This window comes from Sinocyclocheilus rhinocerous, unplaced genomic scaffold (assembly GCF_001515625.1).
Source record: "Sinocyclocheilus rhinocerous isolate Xijiao unplaced genomic scaffold, SAMN03320098_v1.1 scaffold551, whole genome shotgun sequence".
Lineage (NCBI taxonomy): Eukaryota > Metazoa > Chordata > Actinopteri > Cypriniformes > Cyprinidae > Sinocyclocheilus > Sinocyclocheilus rhinocerous.
The window spans coordinates 1,481,468-1,498,112 of record NW_015624564.1 but is presented as its reverse complement, the minus strand read 5'-3'; the positions used below and the strand labels follow the sequence as shown (position 1 = coordinate 1,498,112).

The following is a 16,645-nucleotide window of genomic DNA, read 5'->3' as shown; positions in this document are numbered from 1 at the left end:
AATGCGTTATGTTACTTTTGCGTTACTTTTTAAATATAAGCAGGACTTGATTGTTTTTAATATAAGAAGTTCTATTTATAGCAAATATAAAAGCCCTTTCACACCAAAAAGTGTAATGAATAAACCTCAGGCTGAAGCAAAAGTAAATTCACGTCTGTACAGTAGAACGCAGGAGAAGAAACACTCTTCAGCAATAAAAAAACGATGAAGCACAGTTGTTAGTTTCTCTAAAGTCATTTTTGCTTATTAGTATGGTTGAACTGGATTATCAAAGGTCAGCAGCAAAGACATTGGTTAATAAAATGGGATTAGGTACATTTGTGTTATTTAACATATTTAATTATTGCAGGTTTGCGTCATATTCTGAGTTTGCATTTCACTGTTTTAATTCATTTTGATGAATACTAAATCTGTTTTTTGTGAGTGGGATGAATTAATGCACATTCACGTTTAGTCTAGAACTACAGTAACATCATGTTCACACAGCGCACACAACTCCTCTGCACTTCCGATTTCTCCCAACATGGGGACAGGAGACTTGTCAGTCAATAAATGGGAAAACAAAGTAACTGGCGTTACTTTTTTGAAAAAGTAACTCAGGTATTTTCTTGTAAATTAAAAAAGTAATGCGTTACTTTACTAGTAAGTTACTTGAAAAAAGTAATCTGATTAGGTAACTCACGTTACTTGTAATGAGTTACCCCCAACACTGAAAATAAATATGAATATGCATTAATTCATCTCACTCACAAAAAAACATCAACAAAAAACACAGATTCAGTATTCCTCAAAATGAATAAAAATAATGCAACACAGAATATGACGCAAACCTGCACTAATTAAATGTTAAAAAACACATATTCTTTATGTATTTAATCCCATTCTATTAACCAATGTCTTTGTTTCTGACCTTCGATGATCCAGTTCTATGGGATCAGATTCCATACAGTTCAACCATAATAATCAGCAAAAATTACTCTAGACAAACATTTGTGTGTCTTTTTTTATTGCTGAAGCGTGTTGAAATTTCTTCTTCTGCATTCTACTGTACGGACGTAAATGTACTTTCCCTTCAGCCTGAGGCTTATTCATTTCACTTTTGGTGTGAAAAGGCTTTTATATTTGCCAAAAATATAACTTTTTTATTTTAAAAACAAACAAGCAAGCCCTGTCCAGATTTAAAAAGTAACGTAACGCATTACTTTCCATAAAAAGTAACTAAGTAACGTAATTAGTTACTTTTTTATGGAGTAACGAAATATTGTAATGCATTACTTTTAAAAGTAACTTTCCCCAACACTGCCTGTTAACACTTAGATTGTGCTTTTGTTTTTCTTTATTATCAATAATTTTGTGATTCTGGACAGTCTTGCTGCTTTACTAGTGTGGATTAACGATCTTAATTAATGAAGTTTATGTTGAAGCATTTATATATTAAATATTTTTGAAACCCGATATGTAAATGTATATGCACATTTATTTAATTAAAAATGCCTAAGAAATAAACTGGGGAGAAAAGCAGATTGAAGTAAAAGATTATTAAGGGTACAGCATTACTTAAGGATAATAGACTGTGATGTTTTTACACTGTTTAGGAATTAAATTTATGTAGTTAACTTACATTTATTAACTATTATTTAAATGTAGATTTTTTTTTTTTTTATATTCAATATGTCTGTATTTCTGTCTTGACTCTGCAGAATATGGTTGTAAACTCGTCCGGCTGAAGCAGAGCTCTGGACGTGTGGACAGACATTGACTGTAATGATGGACATCTGCTCAGGGACAGGTAATGTATCTCATGTGTGAATGTGTGTTCTAGTGCACTAAACATGTAGGTTACCATCATTTTCTTTTTGAAGGGCCTTCCCTTTGAAAAGCAAATGATGGTAACCTATGTAGGTGGGGAAGGGACGGGGGATGATAATTTTTATGCAGCTTTATTTTTTCAGTCTGTGCAAAACATGTATAACCTCTGCGGATCACGGTGCTGGAAGCTCCAGGGGGAGACTGTACTGATATCCCCCTTCTTCAGGCGCGCCTTCACACACACTCCACCATTCACTTATATCGCAGAGACCTGGCTGGGATCAAACCAGCAACCTCTGAACCCGTGAGGCAGCGCTCTTACCTGTGAGCCACAGGTCTCTTGTTGGAGTACATGAAGGAACTTTTATTTGACTGTGTACCTGTGATTTCCCAATACAGAAGTTACAGTAAAGTGTGTACGTGATTTTTGGAGGAGAGATTTGAACCCATGTCTCCATCACAAACTCATACTCAGAAAATGTGTGTTTATCCACTAAGCCATCATGGATTTCACATTGTGTTTTGGCGTTTGAGTGACTTTGTTGGATGAGATCGATTTAAAGTAAGCAATAGTGAGATTTGAACTCAGATCTCCCAGATTAAAACACAAAGTTTATCTCTTGAGCCACCGAGTCTGTGGAGATACAAAACATTTCGAACAGGCTTTTATTGAGAGATTTGTTCTAAATTATGAATAACAATTATGGGATTTGAACCAGAACTTTCACGTTTGAGATTGAAGCCTTCAACCACTGAGCCACAGAAGCTGTGAAGTTGCGCTGTTGTTGTTTTTACAGTCATTTAGATTTTAAGTTTATTTCAATGTAGGTTTAGGCTGAGTAATAGATGTTTAATGCATATGTGGGATTTGAACACATCTCTTTTGCAGCTTCACAAGTCAAAGTCTCATGTTTAGCCACTGCACCACTGTGCTTCAAATAAAACAGATGGTTTACTATCGTTTTATCTTCTTTGTAGTGTAAATCTCATTTTAAGTGATACAAGTTACTTTAAAACTTGCTAGATTTGACCCAGTACACCCAAAAAGTGAACTATAATCCACCGTACCACAGAGATTGTGTTGAATTCACTGTTGTTTTTGGTCTTTTACATTAGCAATTATTATGAGAAGTTCCAGCAGTGTAATTCACAAACATCACCACAGGAGGCTAAACCAGGTTAAGATTATTAAACTCGATTGTAATTCACAAACATCACCACAGGAGGCGAAACCATGTTAAGTTTATTATACTCGATTGTAATTCACAATAATCACCACAGGAGGCGAAACCAGGTTAAGATTATTATACTCGATTGTAATTCACAATAATCACCACAGCATGTCTAATGAGTCTACTCTAAACCGAGTCTAATGAACACCCTCCTGTGGTATTTTTTGTGCATTGCTATTTTAGATCATTGTGTGTGATTATGTTCTGTCCTTTTCTACTAAAATAAACTGATATGTAAAAAAAGTCAGAGGACCCAAAGCAGGCCCTCCTGTGGTGATTTTTGTGAATTACACCGCTGCAAATTGAGTCTAATAAACTTTTTAAAAGGAATTTGTTCTGTTCTCTCTGTTTATATACATAAAAAAATTAAATGACCAAGACTTTTACGTTCAAAGGTAAACAATTTCTTAAATGTAATCTTGGCACTATAACTAATAATAGCAGAATGACAGAAACTAAAGTGCAGTTTTGCATCCGCTCCACTAGGCGGCATAAGCGGGTTTCACCTTCAGTCTGACTCCTTCGGCTGCTTGACAACATGACGCTTGATGACAGTCACAACAACAACACGTGCAGATACTGCAGATGACAGCTGTTAATGTCAGTTTAACAACATGTTTTTCAGCTAATCTGCAAATAAAACCGACACACGGTCCGATGAAACGCTGGAATCGAGTGTGACGCGACTCACCTGTAAGTAACTTTCCGCATAAAGCGAATTTCTCTTGTTCAGTGACTTGCACGCGCTGTTTAGTAAATGAATCGGTAATTGCTGCGTTTCGTTTATAATCTCTGAACGAATCGCCCTGATATTGACATTGTAAAGTGTAGTAATGAGGAATCGCGCTGTTTGTCTCTGTTGATCCTGCAGCAGGTGTGTGAAGATCTGATGATTTTAGTTCTGACTGCCATAAAAAGAGCACAGCCATTAAAATGCTATTCTGATTGTTTTGAAAAATGCCGCAAAAAATTAAAAGCATGATGCAATAAATTAAATTTGATGTTAGAACAGTTTACAGTTAGTGATTGAACACTGCGATTGCTTTTAGATTGAATTGAACAGTAGATCGAATGAAACTGATTGATACAGCATTACAGAAGTATAATAGAGTCTGCAGTGTTTTATAAATATGCAACATTAACATATTTCTCTATTATTTTTATTACCTATTTTTAGACTTGACATGCAGTGTGTCTAATAATGTATTTCTGTCTTTACTCTCCAGAATAAGTGATGTCTTGTTGGTTGTAAACTCGTCCGGCTGAAGCAGAGCTCTGGACGTGTGGACAGACATTGACTGTAATGATGGACATCTGCTCAGGGACAGGTAATGTATCTCATGTGTGAATGTGTGTTCTAGTGCACTAAACATGTAGGTTACCATCATTTTCTTTTTGAAGGGCCTTCCCTTTGAAAAGCAAATGATGGTAACCTAAGTAGGTGGGGAAGGGACGGTGGATGAGAATTTTTATGCAGCTTTTTATTTTTTTTTTCAGTCTGTGCAAAAGTATAACCTCTGCGGGTCACGGTGCTGGAAGCTCCAGGAGGAGACCGTACTGATATCCCCCTTCTTCAGGCGCGCCTTCACACACACTCCACCATTCACTCATATCGCAGAGACCTGGCTGGGATCAAACCAGCAACCTCTGAACCTGTGAGGCAGCGCTCTTACCTGTGAGCCACAGGTCTCTTGTTGGCGTACATGAAGGAACTTTTATTTGACTGTGTACCTGTGATTTCCCAATACAGAAGTTAAAGTAAAGTGTGTACGTGATTTTTGAACCCATGTCTCCATCACAAACTCATACTAAGAAAACGTGTGTTTATCCACTAAGCCATCATGGATTGCACATTGTGTTTTAGCATTTGAGTGACTTTGTTGGCTGAGACCAGTTTAAAGTAAGCAATAGCGGGATTAGAACCAGGACTTTTATATGTGAGAGTGAAACCTTTAACCACTGAGCCACAGAGATTGTAGGTTTGTACTTGTTTTTATTTTTATAATTGCAGTTAGATAATGTGAGAAACACCTTAATAGCGACCATAACCAGATGCTAGTTGTCATATTTTTAAGTTTTTATTCTTTCTGCAATCTTTCTCTCCCTGTAGGAGGTTGAATGAGTTTCAATGAAGACTACCCATTGAAGGCAGCAATACAATACAATAAAGAGTTTCGCTGAATGCAACAGGTTGCCTTGTGTTTTTTTAAACATTATTTTAAACTTTTTTTATTGGGTTCAATTCCCTATTTGCTTGGCTTTTGTAATATTAACTTGTATGCTTATATGAATATCACAAAACAACACTGGGATGTTTATAATTAACCTTGTTAAATTTAACATTTTAAAAAATCTAAACTTATAAAAATCGAGTGTTTGTTAATGTCTAAATATACATTCAAACGCAAAACCTAAAAAAAACAAAAAAAAAAACAAGAAAGCAATTATGACCGGCAAAACTCTTGAGCAACTAGAGTAGAGCTAAATATTGGTAGGCAAGCATGTCAACATATTTTGTTACACCAAATACACAAAATAATGATCTTTAAAAAAGCATCATATGACCCCTTTAAACAGCCATGCGGGCATCTACTGGTTAAACCACGGCATTACATATGAATGTTATTTTTTTTGGCCACCAGATGCCTCTAATTTGCCTTTTTGCACTGGACGTTAAAAACCTTTTCTCCATTTTAACCCTAAATACTGTCATGATACACCGAGCAGACAACTCGGTGAACTCGGTCTTAACTTTATTAACATGCACGCTCATAGAACAAACTCTCGCTCTGCCATCAGCGGCAGCCTGCATGCACTGGCACCGCCCCCGCCCCCGTTGCCCAGCAACACTGGACCCCCCACACAGAACAGCCAATCACAATAAACTGTTTCAGTTATTAACTATTTCACCACAATACTACACGAATTGTAATATAAATAAGCGTATTAAGAGAATGTTATATTTTAAATGGTCATTCATGGATCGTAATTATTGCACCTATTTAGTACCAAAAATCTCCTCAAAATATTAACTAAATAGAACTGGACTAAAATATAGTACAATTATTGAATTGATTAAAAGTTACACTTAAGGAGTATGAGAACATATTAATGCTCTCTTTATCACTCCCCAGAATAAAATGCTATTGTAAAGTGTAGTCAGTCAGCGTAGTTATCAATGCACATAATTACTAGAAATTGCTGCATATTTAGTGAAACTACTGTCTGTCCCGATTAAATCCATTCAAACAGATTGACAGTGCGGAGTTGTTTGGAACTACTGAGAGCTCCATGAACCACGTGACCGCGTGGCGGCGAGATCAAAGCATGTCGCAACCACATTAAGAATTGTATTTTATTTTTTTAACAGTTAAAAAAAACATATCGTGAAATATTACAATTTAAAATAACTGTTTTCTATCGAATATATACATATATATTTTGTATTTCAAAGCACACCACTTTATTTTGAAACAGCATTTGCTACATCGTTTTTCTACACCAATCTGTACTGTAAATTAAAAAATGAAATAATTATTAAATGAATAGTCATACACATCATAATTGTATGATAAAGTTATTAAAGTATGAGTGATGTGAACTTGTGGTAAATGTTCTAAAACATTAAATGTTTCTGCAATAACAAAGAACCAAAGAAGCTTGAAACACAAACAGAACAAGTAATTTACAAGATGTATTAAGTGACACAAAGGCCTTTCCAGTAAACTTCCCAGTCATGTATTTCTAAATACAAATATAGATTTATATTTTACATTATGCAACAACATTCAGAAGTACTTCAAATAGTAAAAAAGAATTTTAAAAACTATACTTACAAAAAAAAAAAAACATTGCAAAAGGATTGCAATCAAAGACATACAGTCACATACTGTGTAGTATATTACAAACAATAATTCCCTAAAAAATAAACTTTCCATTTAGCTCTCAATAACAATAAAAAAATAAACATTCAACATTGTCATCAACAGAAAGCTGTCACACATTTCAGCTACAGCTATTATGTGTAAACATATTAAAGTAAACATAATATAAACAATAATTAAGCAACTTAGACACAGGTTAGCTGCTTAGTGTTTTCGTAAGCTTTTGATGAAAATATGGTTTTCTTAAGTGACTTGTCTCTATGTCACTACTGGATAATAGCTTGGCTCTGTGAGTCAAATGGTTTCTTAATGCACTCATATTTGACTTTAAGAGATCCTGAGGTTTCTGTGGTTTTTTCTTCTGTGGTCCACTCTCCTGTGGTGACCTGGGAGGACAAGTCTTCTTTGTTTTAGGTATAAAGGTGCTACTCCATTGGTTGTGAACTTTTTGTTTAGCAGAAATCACATCGGTATAGTCTTTGCAATCAGAGACTGTTAAGGTAGCAGGGGCAGTAAAATGCCGCTCTCGTGTATAGTACTGTTTTTCTGTTTTGGACCCATATAAATCAAATCTCACTTTTTTTGGTTCAGTTCTTTTCATTTTATTCACTGACAGAATACCATGCAGCTCCAGCTTCTTTTCTGATCCGTGGGGTGGTGTGTCACTTGATTGACCAGACACTTTCTCGGTCACTTTCTGTAGGTTTTCTCTATGTTTTGTTGAGGTTCTGTCATGATTATCGTGTCTTTCTTGCCGGTGTTCTTTACATTTTTTCACCTTACTGCATTTCTGACTCTCACCACTACAGCGTTTGTTTGCAGATACACGAGGTTGATTTTTCTTTTGTGGCCAGTTCATTTTAACTATAATATCTGGAGCGAAAAGCACAGAATCATCAGAACCAGTACTAGTGCTACCAGATTTTAGCTTATGCTTGGAAAATGCAGTTTTCTTTGAAAATGATTTTCTGCACTGCGAGAAAGATTGGGGCTTGGGTACTCTAATTTTCTCATTTTTTTCATTTTTCTGCTTATTTGGTTGAATCTTGGTTAGCTCCCATTCAGCTGACCCCTGATTTTCAGACATAGTCTCAGTCACCGATTTTACCATACTGTCAATTTTTTGTCTTGTCAGTCCTTTATCTGCAATGCAGTTCTCTGCTGAAGAAACAGTTGGCTCCTTGACTTCTAGTTCAAGAGATGGTGAGCAATGATTTTGTCTCATTTTTGATTTTGCCATACTGTCTCTTTTTGGTCCTTTATCTGCAATGCATTCCTCCGGAGAAGAAACATTTGGCATCTCGACTTCTAGTTCAAGAGATGGCAGACTACAATTTTGTCTCAGTTCTGATTGTATTATACGGTCACTTTTTTGTCCTTCATCTGCAATGCATTCCGTTGTTGAAGCAACTGTTGGCTCCTTGATTTCTAGTTCAAGAGATGGTGGACAACAGCTTTCTACCAGTTCTGATTTTACCATACGGTCTCTTTTTTGTCCCATCAGTCCTTCCTCTGCAATGCATGCCTCCAGTGGAGCAACATTTGGCTTCTTGACTTTCAGTTCAAGAGATGGCAGACTACAATTGTGTCCCTGTTCTGATTTTACCAAGAACACACTCTTTTGTCCTGCCAGTCCTTCATCCGCAATGCATTCATCATTTGGTGCAACAGTTAGCTCCTTGACTTCTATTTTAAGACATGGTGGACTACAATTTCCCCCCAGGTCTGATGTTAAAAGACAATAATTTTTTTGTCCTTTCAGTCCTTCATATGCAATGCATTCCTTTGTTGAAGCCACATTTGGCTCATTGACTTCCAACTTAAGACATGGCAGACGATCATTTTGACCCAGTTCATTTGATTTAGCAGCATAGCCCAGAAGATTGACCTCATCTGTCATTGGAGAGCATGGCTCCTCTTCTAGCTCAAACAATGGTGCCTGTTCCCAACACTGGAGGCAGAAAAGATCAGCATCACTGTCCATCTTTGTCACATTAGTGGAATTGGATTTCACAATTTGGGTACCACAGCGAGAGCAAGTATGTGCTTTGTTGTACTCCTGGTTAAGTTGACTGGGTGCATCAAAGCATGCTACAAGATCTGGGCTCTCCAATTTGGATTGGGATTTGGTTTTGATGGTACATTCAGGATCCTTTTCAATATGTTGGAAAAATGTTTTAGCATCTTCAGATGATAGCACCGTGATTCCCATAAACAAGGAATCATCGCTTGAATTTTCATCAGTAGATTCATTTTCCACCGCACATATGTCTGCGGAGTTACTAGGAATGTCCATATTGCCTGGATTCTCATTATCAGAGATGTTTTCCACTTGCCAGGTGTTTGAGGAATTAAGAAGAACATCCTTATTTCCAGAATTTTCATCATCAGAAATATCCTCTACAAGCCAGGTGTCTGAGGAGTTATTCAGAGCCTCTATATTGCCTGTATTTTCATCATCAGAAATATCTTCTACAAGCCAGGTGTCTGAGGAGTTATTCAGAGCCTCTTTACTGCCTGTATTTTCATCATCAGAAATATCTTCTAGCAGCCAGGTGTCTGAGGAGTTATTCAGAGCCTCTTTACTGCCTGTATTTTCATCATCAGAAATATCTTCTAGCAGCCAGGTGTCTGAGGAGTTATTCAGAGCCTCTTTACTGCCTGTATTTTCATCATCAGAAATATCTTCTACCTGCCATGTATCCATGGAGCTACAATGAGTCTCAGTAGAGAAAGACACAAGAGAGTTTTTTACACCATCTGAAACACTGTCTCCAGGACTCAGAGAAAGTGAATCTGATACATTATCACATGTTTGCTCGTGATCTTGTCTGAATACTTCTTTTGCATTGCTGAGCTCTGTAAGTCTCTCTGTAGACCTTTCAGCTAAAGGTGTGATGTCTGAAGGTTCTATGTTAAAAATTTGGTTTTGATTGATGTCCTCTTGCTTCTTGAATGTCTCCTTCTCACTTTCTTTTCTGAGCACAACATATGAATGCCCATTGTTTTCCGCAGCCACTTCCCCCCTGTCATTTCCTGCCATTTGCATGAAAAGATCTGTTGGACTGCACGTGTCTGGATTTACACTTTTCTCCTTGGGTGAAACCTCAGGCATGTCTGTGAGGGAATTCACACCTAAACTGGCTGAAGTGACAACAGTGTTATCTGAAAAGGACTGTGATGTTGCCTTGAACACAGTTAAGTCATCCAACAGTGCTTCTGAAAGCACCTTTTCAATATCAGCTGGCTGTCCATCAACATTTAACCAAGAAGATCTGAACTCCTCTGACCATGAATACGTCTCATGTTTGAGAATGTCGCAATGAGCTAGCTTCTTCAAGTTTTCAGTTTCGATGCTTTTAAATACCACAGAACCATAATCCTTTGCATATTCTATGGATAATTGCAGTGCCTCTCTAAATGATTTCAAAGGCTCCAACATATTGGAAGCTTTCCCATTCCAGTAGAGTTTTAAGATCCTTTCTAAAATACTCTGAGATTTCTCAGGATATCCGGCCGATAACTCTTTCATCTCTATAGACTTCACTAACTCCATCAGTTTCTCCAGTGTGTACTCAATCACTGGCACACTGGACAAGTCAAATGAAGGACCATCTGAATCACTGTCACTTTGCTGCACATAATTTTGACATTCAACTGGGCTAGCAGAGCATGTATCGGGGTCTGCCATGTTGCTTGCAGTTGCATTTTCAAGGCTTTTGTTGTCCTGTTGAGCCATTTGTGAGGAGGATTCAGACAGCTTGTCATTTACAGTTTTTTGTTCGTTAGATTCTTCAACAAGTGACCAAACAGAATCAATCTTTAACAGTGGACTGTCAGCTTTTTGGGGGCTGGTATCAGCCATTGGTGCAGCGTTTGAGATCTGCTGGTAAATAGGTGGAACGATGGCAATGGCCTTGTGAGTTTGCTGAGCAGCTTTCTGTAGTGCAAAGACCACTTCAAGACAGTCTGCTGCGTCCGTACTGTACTGTATGTTGTGTTGGCTCATTCCTTTAAGTCTGTTCTCATTGCTACTTGTCTGATGGGTACCAGGTTGGGCAGATAGCACCCCAAAATTACTTATGTCTTTGGACACTATTGTTTCTTTGTTCCGACAGTCTCTCTGAAACACAACATACTTCATTCTTTTACTGTGTGGTTCAACTGTACACTGTTCTCTTGGTTCAGAAAAAGGTTCCTTTGAGTGATTTTCAGTCCTTTTGGTTGCACAAACCTCCGACTGTTCTGGACGAGTGTTCTGATGAGTAATTCTTTCATCTGATTGCTGCTTATTTGCTTGTTCATTGTCATTTGAACACAGTAATCTATATATTATTGAGTCAGCATAAGCTGACAAGTTAAAATCAGTTCTAGATTTGGGCTGAAGCTGGGCTTCACTGGTCTTTGTCATTTGAGAAGTCTGATTAGTGTTATATGTCTCACTGCTTGTGCCCTGAGACTGATGTGCAGCATTTTGATTATTCTGAGACTGGGTCGCAGATACATTTGGACCTGCATTTGAACCCAGTTCTGACTGTTTCTGGTTAACAGGACTTTGGTTCACGTTATTGGAAGGTAATGAAACATTGCTCTGAGGTGGTGTCGTAGAGTTGCATGAGGTATGATTGGCCTCAGTTCTGCTCTGAACTTGATTGTTAGGATTTTTTTGGGAGACTCCACTGTTATGGGCCCGAGAAGAGTATTGTGTGTGGCGTCTTCGTTTTTTGCCTGTATATCGTCTAGAGAACTCTTGTTGTTGTTGGTGATGATGAAGAGGAGCCATTCTAGGAGGCTGAAGTTGTTGCTGATTGTTCATGGAACAAGAGCTGCCATTGTTGGAAATGTGGGAACTCCAACCCCTGCTGTTACCCACAGAGCTGCCATGGTACATTTGAGCTTGACTACAGCCTGTGTTTCTGTAGTTCTGTGGGGAGGAATCATGCCATTGCATGAACTGGGCATGATACCTATATGCGTTGGAGTTGTCAGATGGGTAGTGCTGCTGTGTGTTGGAGGCTGCAAATGGGTATTGGGGATTGATCTGGTTTGTCCGTTTCAACCAATTATATCCATCTGAATTTGGTTGAAAAGCAGAAGAGTCCGCACTGCCTGAGCAAGTGCTCCACTGATTTGCAGCCTCTTGTTGTCCATTGGAATATCTTGTCTGTAATGTGGTTTGAAGTTGGGGGATGAGCTGTACCTGGAACGCATTGGGTTGATCATTCCTGACAGCAAGGTACTTAGGTGTGAATTGTTCTTGGTACTGAGGTGGAGGCCATTCTTGGTACGGAGGAGGAAGTCGTTCTTGGTATTGAGGTGGAGGCTGATCTTGGTACCTTGTTGAAGGATGCTGATTTGAACTCCATGTGTATCCCTGCATGGTAATGGTTCCTCAGTGGCTGAGTTATGCAATAAGAGTTCTAAACAAAAAATACAGAAATTAGGTTATATAACACTTGAAAATCTAAGAAATAACTTTTAAGTCAAATCAAGTCACCTTTAATTCTATAGTGCTTTATACAATACAGATTGTGTCAAAACAGCTTCACAGTGATTAACAAAGGAAATAACAGAATCAATTAGGGGAAACAACTAAGGATGAAGTGTCCTAGCGTAATATGCAAAGATGTATATGAATATGGATGTCATTATTTTTGCATTATTTTTGTGTTATGTTTCCTTAGAATTTAACACATTCTGCACAAAGTACTAAATGTTCTTTCGCTGTCACAGTTTGCAAAAATAGAGTCTGCAGCCCTGAGATATGCGATATGCTTGTTTTACAAAAACCACAACAATCCATCAGATGCAGCATTGACAGGTCACGTCAACTCAGTCACAAGGTGCATGACATTGAAATTTACATGATGTAGGGGCGTACCCTTATTTTATCGGATTAGTGCAAGGGTATAAAGAGTGTTTAGTTCTCGTAAGTGTTACACTTTCTGCTCTGTATGCTCAAGGGACCCTTTTGTTCATTGCTTTGGTGGCAAGATACTATACTCAGACCTTATTCTAATCATTTTGTTTTTCAATTAATCTTATTGGTAATAAATTGTATTCACCTCCCCACTGTCAATAATTATCTTTGATTTATTAAAAGTTTGATTCACATTTTACTTAAATGTATTATTCATTTGTCATTCAGTTATTCATTTTTAAATAAAAGTTAGCTTTTTACCTTCATATCTTCATCTGACTGGATCTCAATGCATCACACTAAATTACACATTCCACCTTTAACAAACACATTTTAGTCAATGTATGCAATCTCAGTAGATGTTTATTTAATGAGATGTTGGACCTAAAATGAGTGTTCACTTCATTCATCTTTAAATTTCAATTCACATTTAAATGTGATCTATAATGGGTTTTTTTTCTAAGTCCTGGCTATAATGTCTCTGCAACCTTAAAAATATCACTAAAAATAAATGTCACTTAAAATGAATGACAGCCCTAGACTCATAAAAGAGCAAAAATTTTAATAGTACAAAGCAAAAATATTTAGTATAGTGTGTAACTTAGTGCCCCTTTCCATTGCAACTAGGCTTACTTACTACTTACACACAGCTGTTGCAACCAACCGACTGAATTATCAGATTGACCTCAAACACTGACAGCTGTTGTTCATAGGATCCCTGTATTCCTATTTATTCTGAGCTGTGACCAGTCATGACCTTAAATGCTGTCTAACTATAGTTCAGTGTTCATTTTTAGTGCAGTATGTGGCTTCTGTACTTATGTCATGTGGAAGTGAAAGCTCATAAAAGAAACCTATTTAATTCTGTGTTATATGCAGACTACAAGCATCCTCATCTCAACTGCATTTTAGCAATTATTGCAAAACAACCTCTTTTAACCAGTATTCCTTCATTTATTTGAATTAATAAATTAAGTACTTATTTTTAAATTACTAGTAGGTCTAAGTACATGGTGACAAGTACTGCCAAAGTAGCCTGTTAGTAGCACCAATATTTTAGGGGGCCTTGAGTATGATATTTTGTATCATGTGTCCAAAATAAGGTATTGTCTTTACCTGCAGTACAGAGCCACAATATTCACATTTGTTTAACTTTTTTAATCGATAACAGGATGTATTTGCAGGTTTGGTTTAAATTAACTGAAGGTGTCGCTTTTTCCTTTCTCTGTGTTAAAAATACCCCATTATACAGTAGCCTACTCCGGAGCGTGAATGAGTTGTCCGAATGATTCAAACTGAATTATCAGATTGACCAAAAGAACCGACTCAAACGAGCGAATCGTGTTTCGTTAGTTCTAAATAGTCGATTAAAAATACGGAACACAAGGCATTGTTACAATATTCTCATATTTCTCAGCTCATTTAACTTATCAGTAAAAATTTTACCGAGGTTCATTCATGCGACGGACAACGCAGCTTGCAGGAGCGCCGCTATAGCTTTTTGGGCCCCCATAAATCGCTCCGCTTCGGCAGAAATCGCGTTCCGACCGCCCCTGCCCTTACATCTAATAAACACATAACCTACTGCTTTGAATTAACTATTCACTATAGAATAACTTACTGGCTATTAAAATACGTGCTAGTAATATAAAACAGATACTAGTCAGTTAAAACTTCTTTTGCACCTTGCAAATGTAGTGTGTAGGCAATGCAAAAATGGATGAAGAAATGTGTGCAGCGCACTAAAAAACAACATAGACTATGAATTAAAAGACAGAAACATTTCCGGAAAAACAAACTACGCGTTTTGAGCATCCTCTCACATCTATCTCGAGCAAGTTTTCATTTTATTAACTCCGTATAGCCAAGTTCAGTAGCTACTCACAATTTACAGTGCATCTCCGCATCGACTCCGTGTCCACTTTAGATCTCCAAACGTATCCTGTTCAAAACAAAGATTTAATCCGCATGAGAATCCTGGAAACTCTTGGTTTTAACGCATCAAACATGCTAAACGCGCATCCATTTCCGTCGTCAAAGTTAGGTGAGAGCGGTTGAGACATTCTGAGGCTGCGATACAAGCCCATGCTGTGTAAATGCCAGAGCATGTCAGCATGACAAAAGAAGGGGCTGTCTTAAGACACATCCTCCGCCCACCACTTATCACCTACCAAAAAGTATTTTTAAACATCCATATGTGAGTAAGTTATTTTGTTTCTTGTTGTTTTAAATTATGTCAGCTTCTTTCAACATTTAGTTGAAAGAAGTTAATAAAGCAAATATACTCCCTGGAGAGAGATCGGTCATTATTCATTCACATTCACTTACACTGTAATTTTAATGCATGTTTACTTGCCCAATAACTGATATGCAGAACCATGTTTAAATATTGGCACAGTAATAATTAGCCTTATTGTTAAACTAAAGCAATATAAATATAATATGCTTTAGTATAGCAAGTAAATCTCCCCTCCCCTCCCTCTCATGGTAATATGTTCCAGATGCCACAATTTCAGTTTACTGATCCAGACACCAAGCCGAGATGCCTGCAGAACATAACAATCACACTTGCAACACTTGCAAAATACAGTACCAAAGATCTCATTGCAGGTGCTCCTCTGTTTTCTTTTTGGAATCTCTCCAATACTCCCACCACAGTTATTTCATTAATCTTGTGACATGTTTTCAATCGTGGCATGCATCCAATCAGTCCCCCCCCCTTGCAATAGGGAGACTGGTATACTCTAAGTGAATAGTGAACTAGCGTAACCTTACAATATCCTAGTTTTGCTTACAAAACTGGGATCTTATATGCATCATAATAAAAATGTACTATAGCATCATGAATATTTTAATACCACAACAATATTGTTATTTGAGAGAATTTAGTTTGCTCAGAATGGCTGTTAGCCATTTAGTTAGTGCTGTAGCTGTCCTCTGCATAACCAATAACCTGTGATGCATTAAAGCACAGGGGTGTGAAACCCACAACATCCTGCAGAGGTGGAAATAAGCATGCACTGGCATCATCACAGCCTAGAAACATCAGCTGACAATCTGACGACATTAACCACAAGGGTTATATCTAAAGCTGCACACCGTTGTTGTTCTTATTGTCATTGCAATAGCAACATGCATCACAAAGGATCCCAATATCCTCAATCAGTGAACAGCACAATCGTCTAAGTGTTTTAGAAGTTTTCTGGACAATTTCTATAACTATTATTGTGTAATTTTATTGAATATAAGCTGACAAACAGAGACTTTGGGGGGAGAATGATTTGGAATGCTGTGACTGTCTTCCCGGCTTTGTTTCTTTGTTAAATAAAGTCTTATTTTGACATCTGGAACTCTGCTCCTCCACTTCATTGGCCGCACCCAAGAAAAATCCACAACACTATCAGCCTCATAATGAATCATATGTCCCATTTGTTGTATCATATGTGCCAACATGAACCTTTACTCAAACATCTGATGATAGGAAACTACTGAGCTTGTTTGAATTTGCTTAAGATACAACAAGGGCTCTTTTGGCGCTTTTCCACTGCGTGGTATGACTCGGTCACACATTTACACACTAATAACGCATCAGCAGCTGGTTTTATCAGCCATAATGCTGCAAATGATATATTATTAAACAATTAATTCCATATAAAGTGCATTTTCATGTCCACATCATATATTATTATTTTTTTAAATCACAATTTAAATTTAAAATTAATTTCAATTTAAATGTAAAGAGATCTGCATACTAAAATTAGCATACCATGTGAAATATATATCTATAGTGTGATTTTGAT

At 37.3% G+C, this 16,645-nt stretch overlaps 1 protein-coding gene and 2 long non-coding RNA genes across 3 annotated transcripts in view; 2 read left to right on the top strand and 1 right to left on the bottom strand.

The window, feature by feature from the left end:
* LOC107743904 (uncharacterized) overlaps nucleotides 1–2,790 on the top strand; it is a 4,170-nt gene extending 1,380 nt beyond the window's left edge. Inside the window, exons 2-3 of the long non-coding RNA XR_001640438.1 lie at nucleotides 1,701–1,789; nucleotides 1,953–2,790. This is a non-coding gene — a long non-coding RNA (uncharacterized LOC107743904). The remainder of the gene's footprint in view (nucleotides 1–1,700; nucleotides 1,790–1,952) is intronic.
* A 577-nt stretch (nucleotides 2,791–3,367) lies between these two features.
* LOC107743891 (uncharacterized) lies at nucleotides 3,368–4,723 on the top strand. The gene is made up of 3 exons (XR_001640435.1): nucleotides 3,368–3,734; nucleotides 4,268–4,369; nucleotides 4,539–4,723. It is a non-coding gene; the product is annotated as an uncharacterized LOC107743891 (long non-coding RNA).
* Nucleotides 4,724–7,109: 2,386 nt separating this feature from the next.
* LOC107743710 (uncharacterized) lies at nucleotides 7,110–14,957 on the bottom strand. The gene is made up of 2 exons (XM_016557103.1): nucleotides 14,731–14,957; nucleotides 7,110–12,345 (listed from the first exon to the last, which is right to left on the bottom strand). Exon 2 carries the CDS (start codon nucleotides 12,303–12,305, stop codon nucleotides 7,122–7,124), a length of 5,184 nt encoding a protein of 1,727 aa, XP_016412589.1. The 5' UTR covers nucleotides 12,306–12,345; nucleotides 14,731–14,957; the 3' UTR covers nucleotides 7,110–7,121.
* Between the last annotated feature and the right edge of the window lie 1,688 nt (nucleotides 14,958–16,645).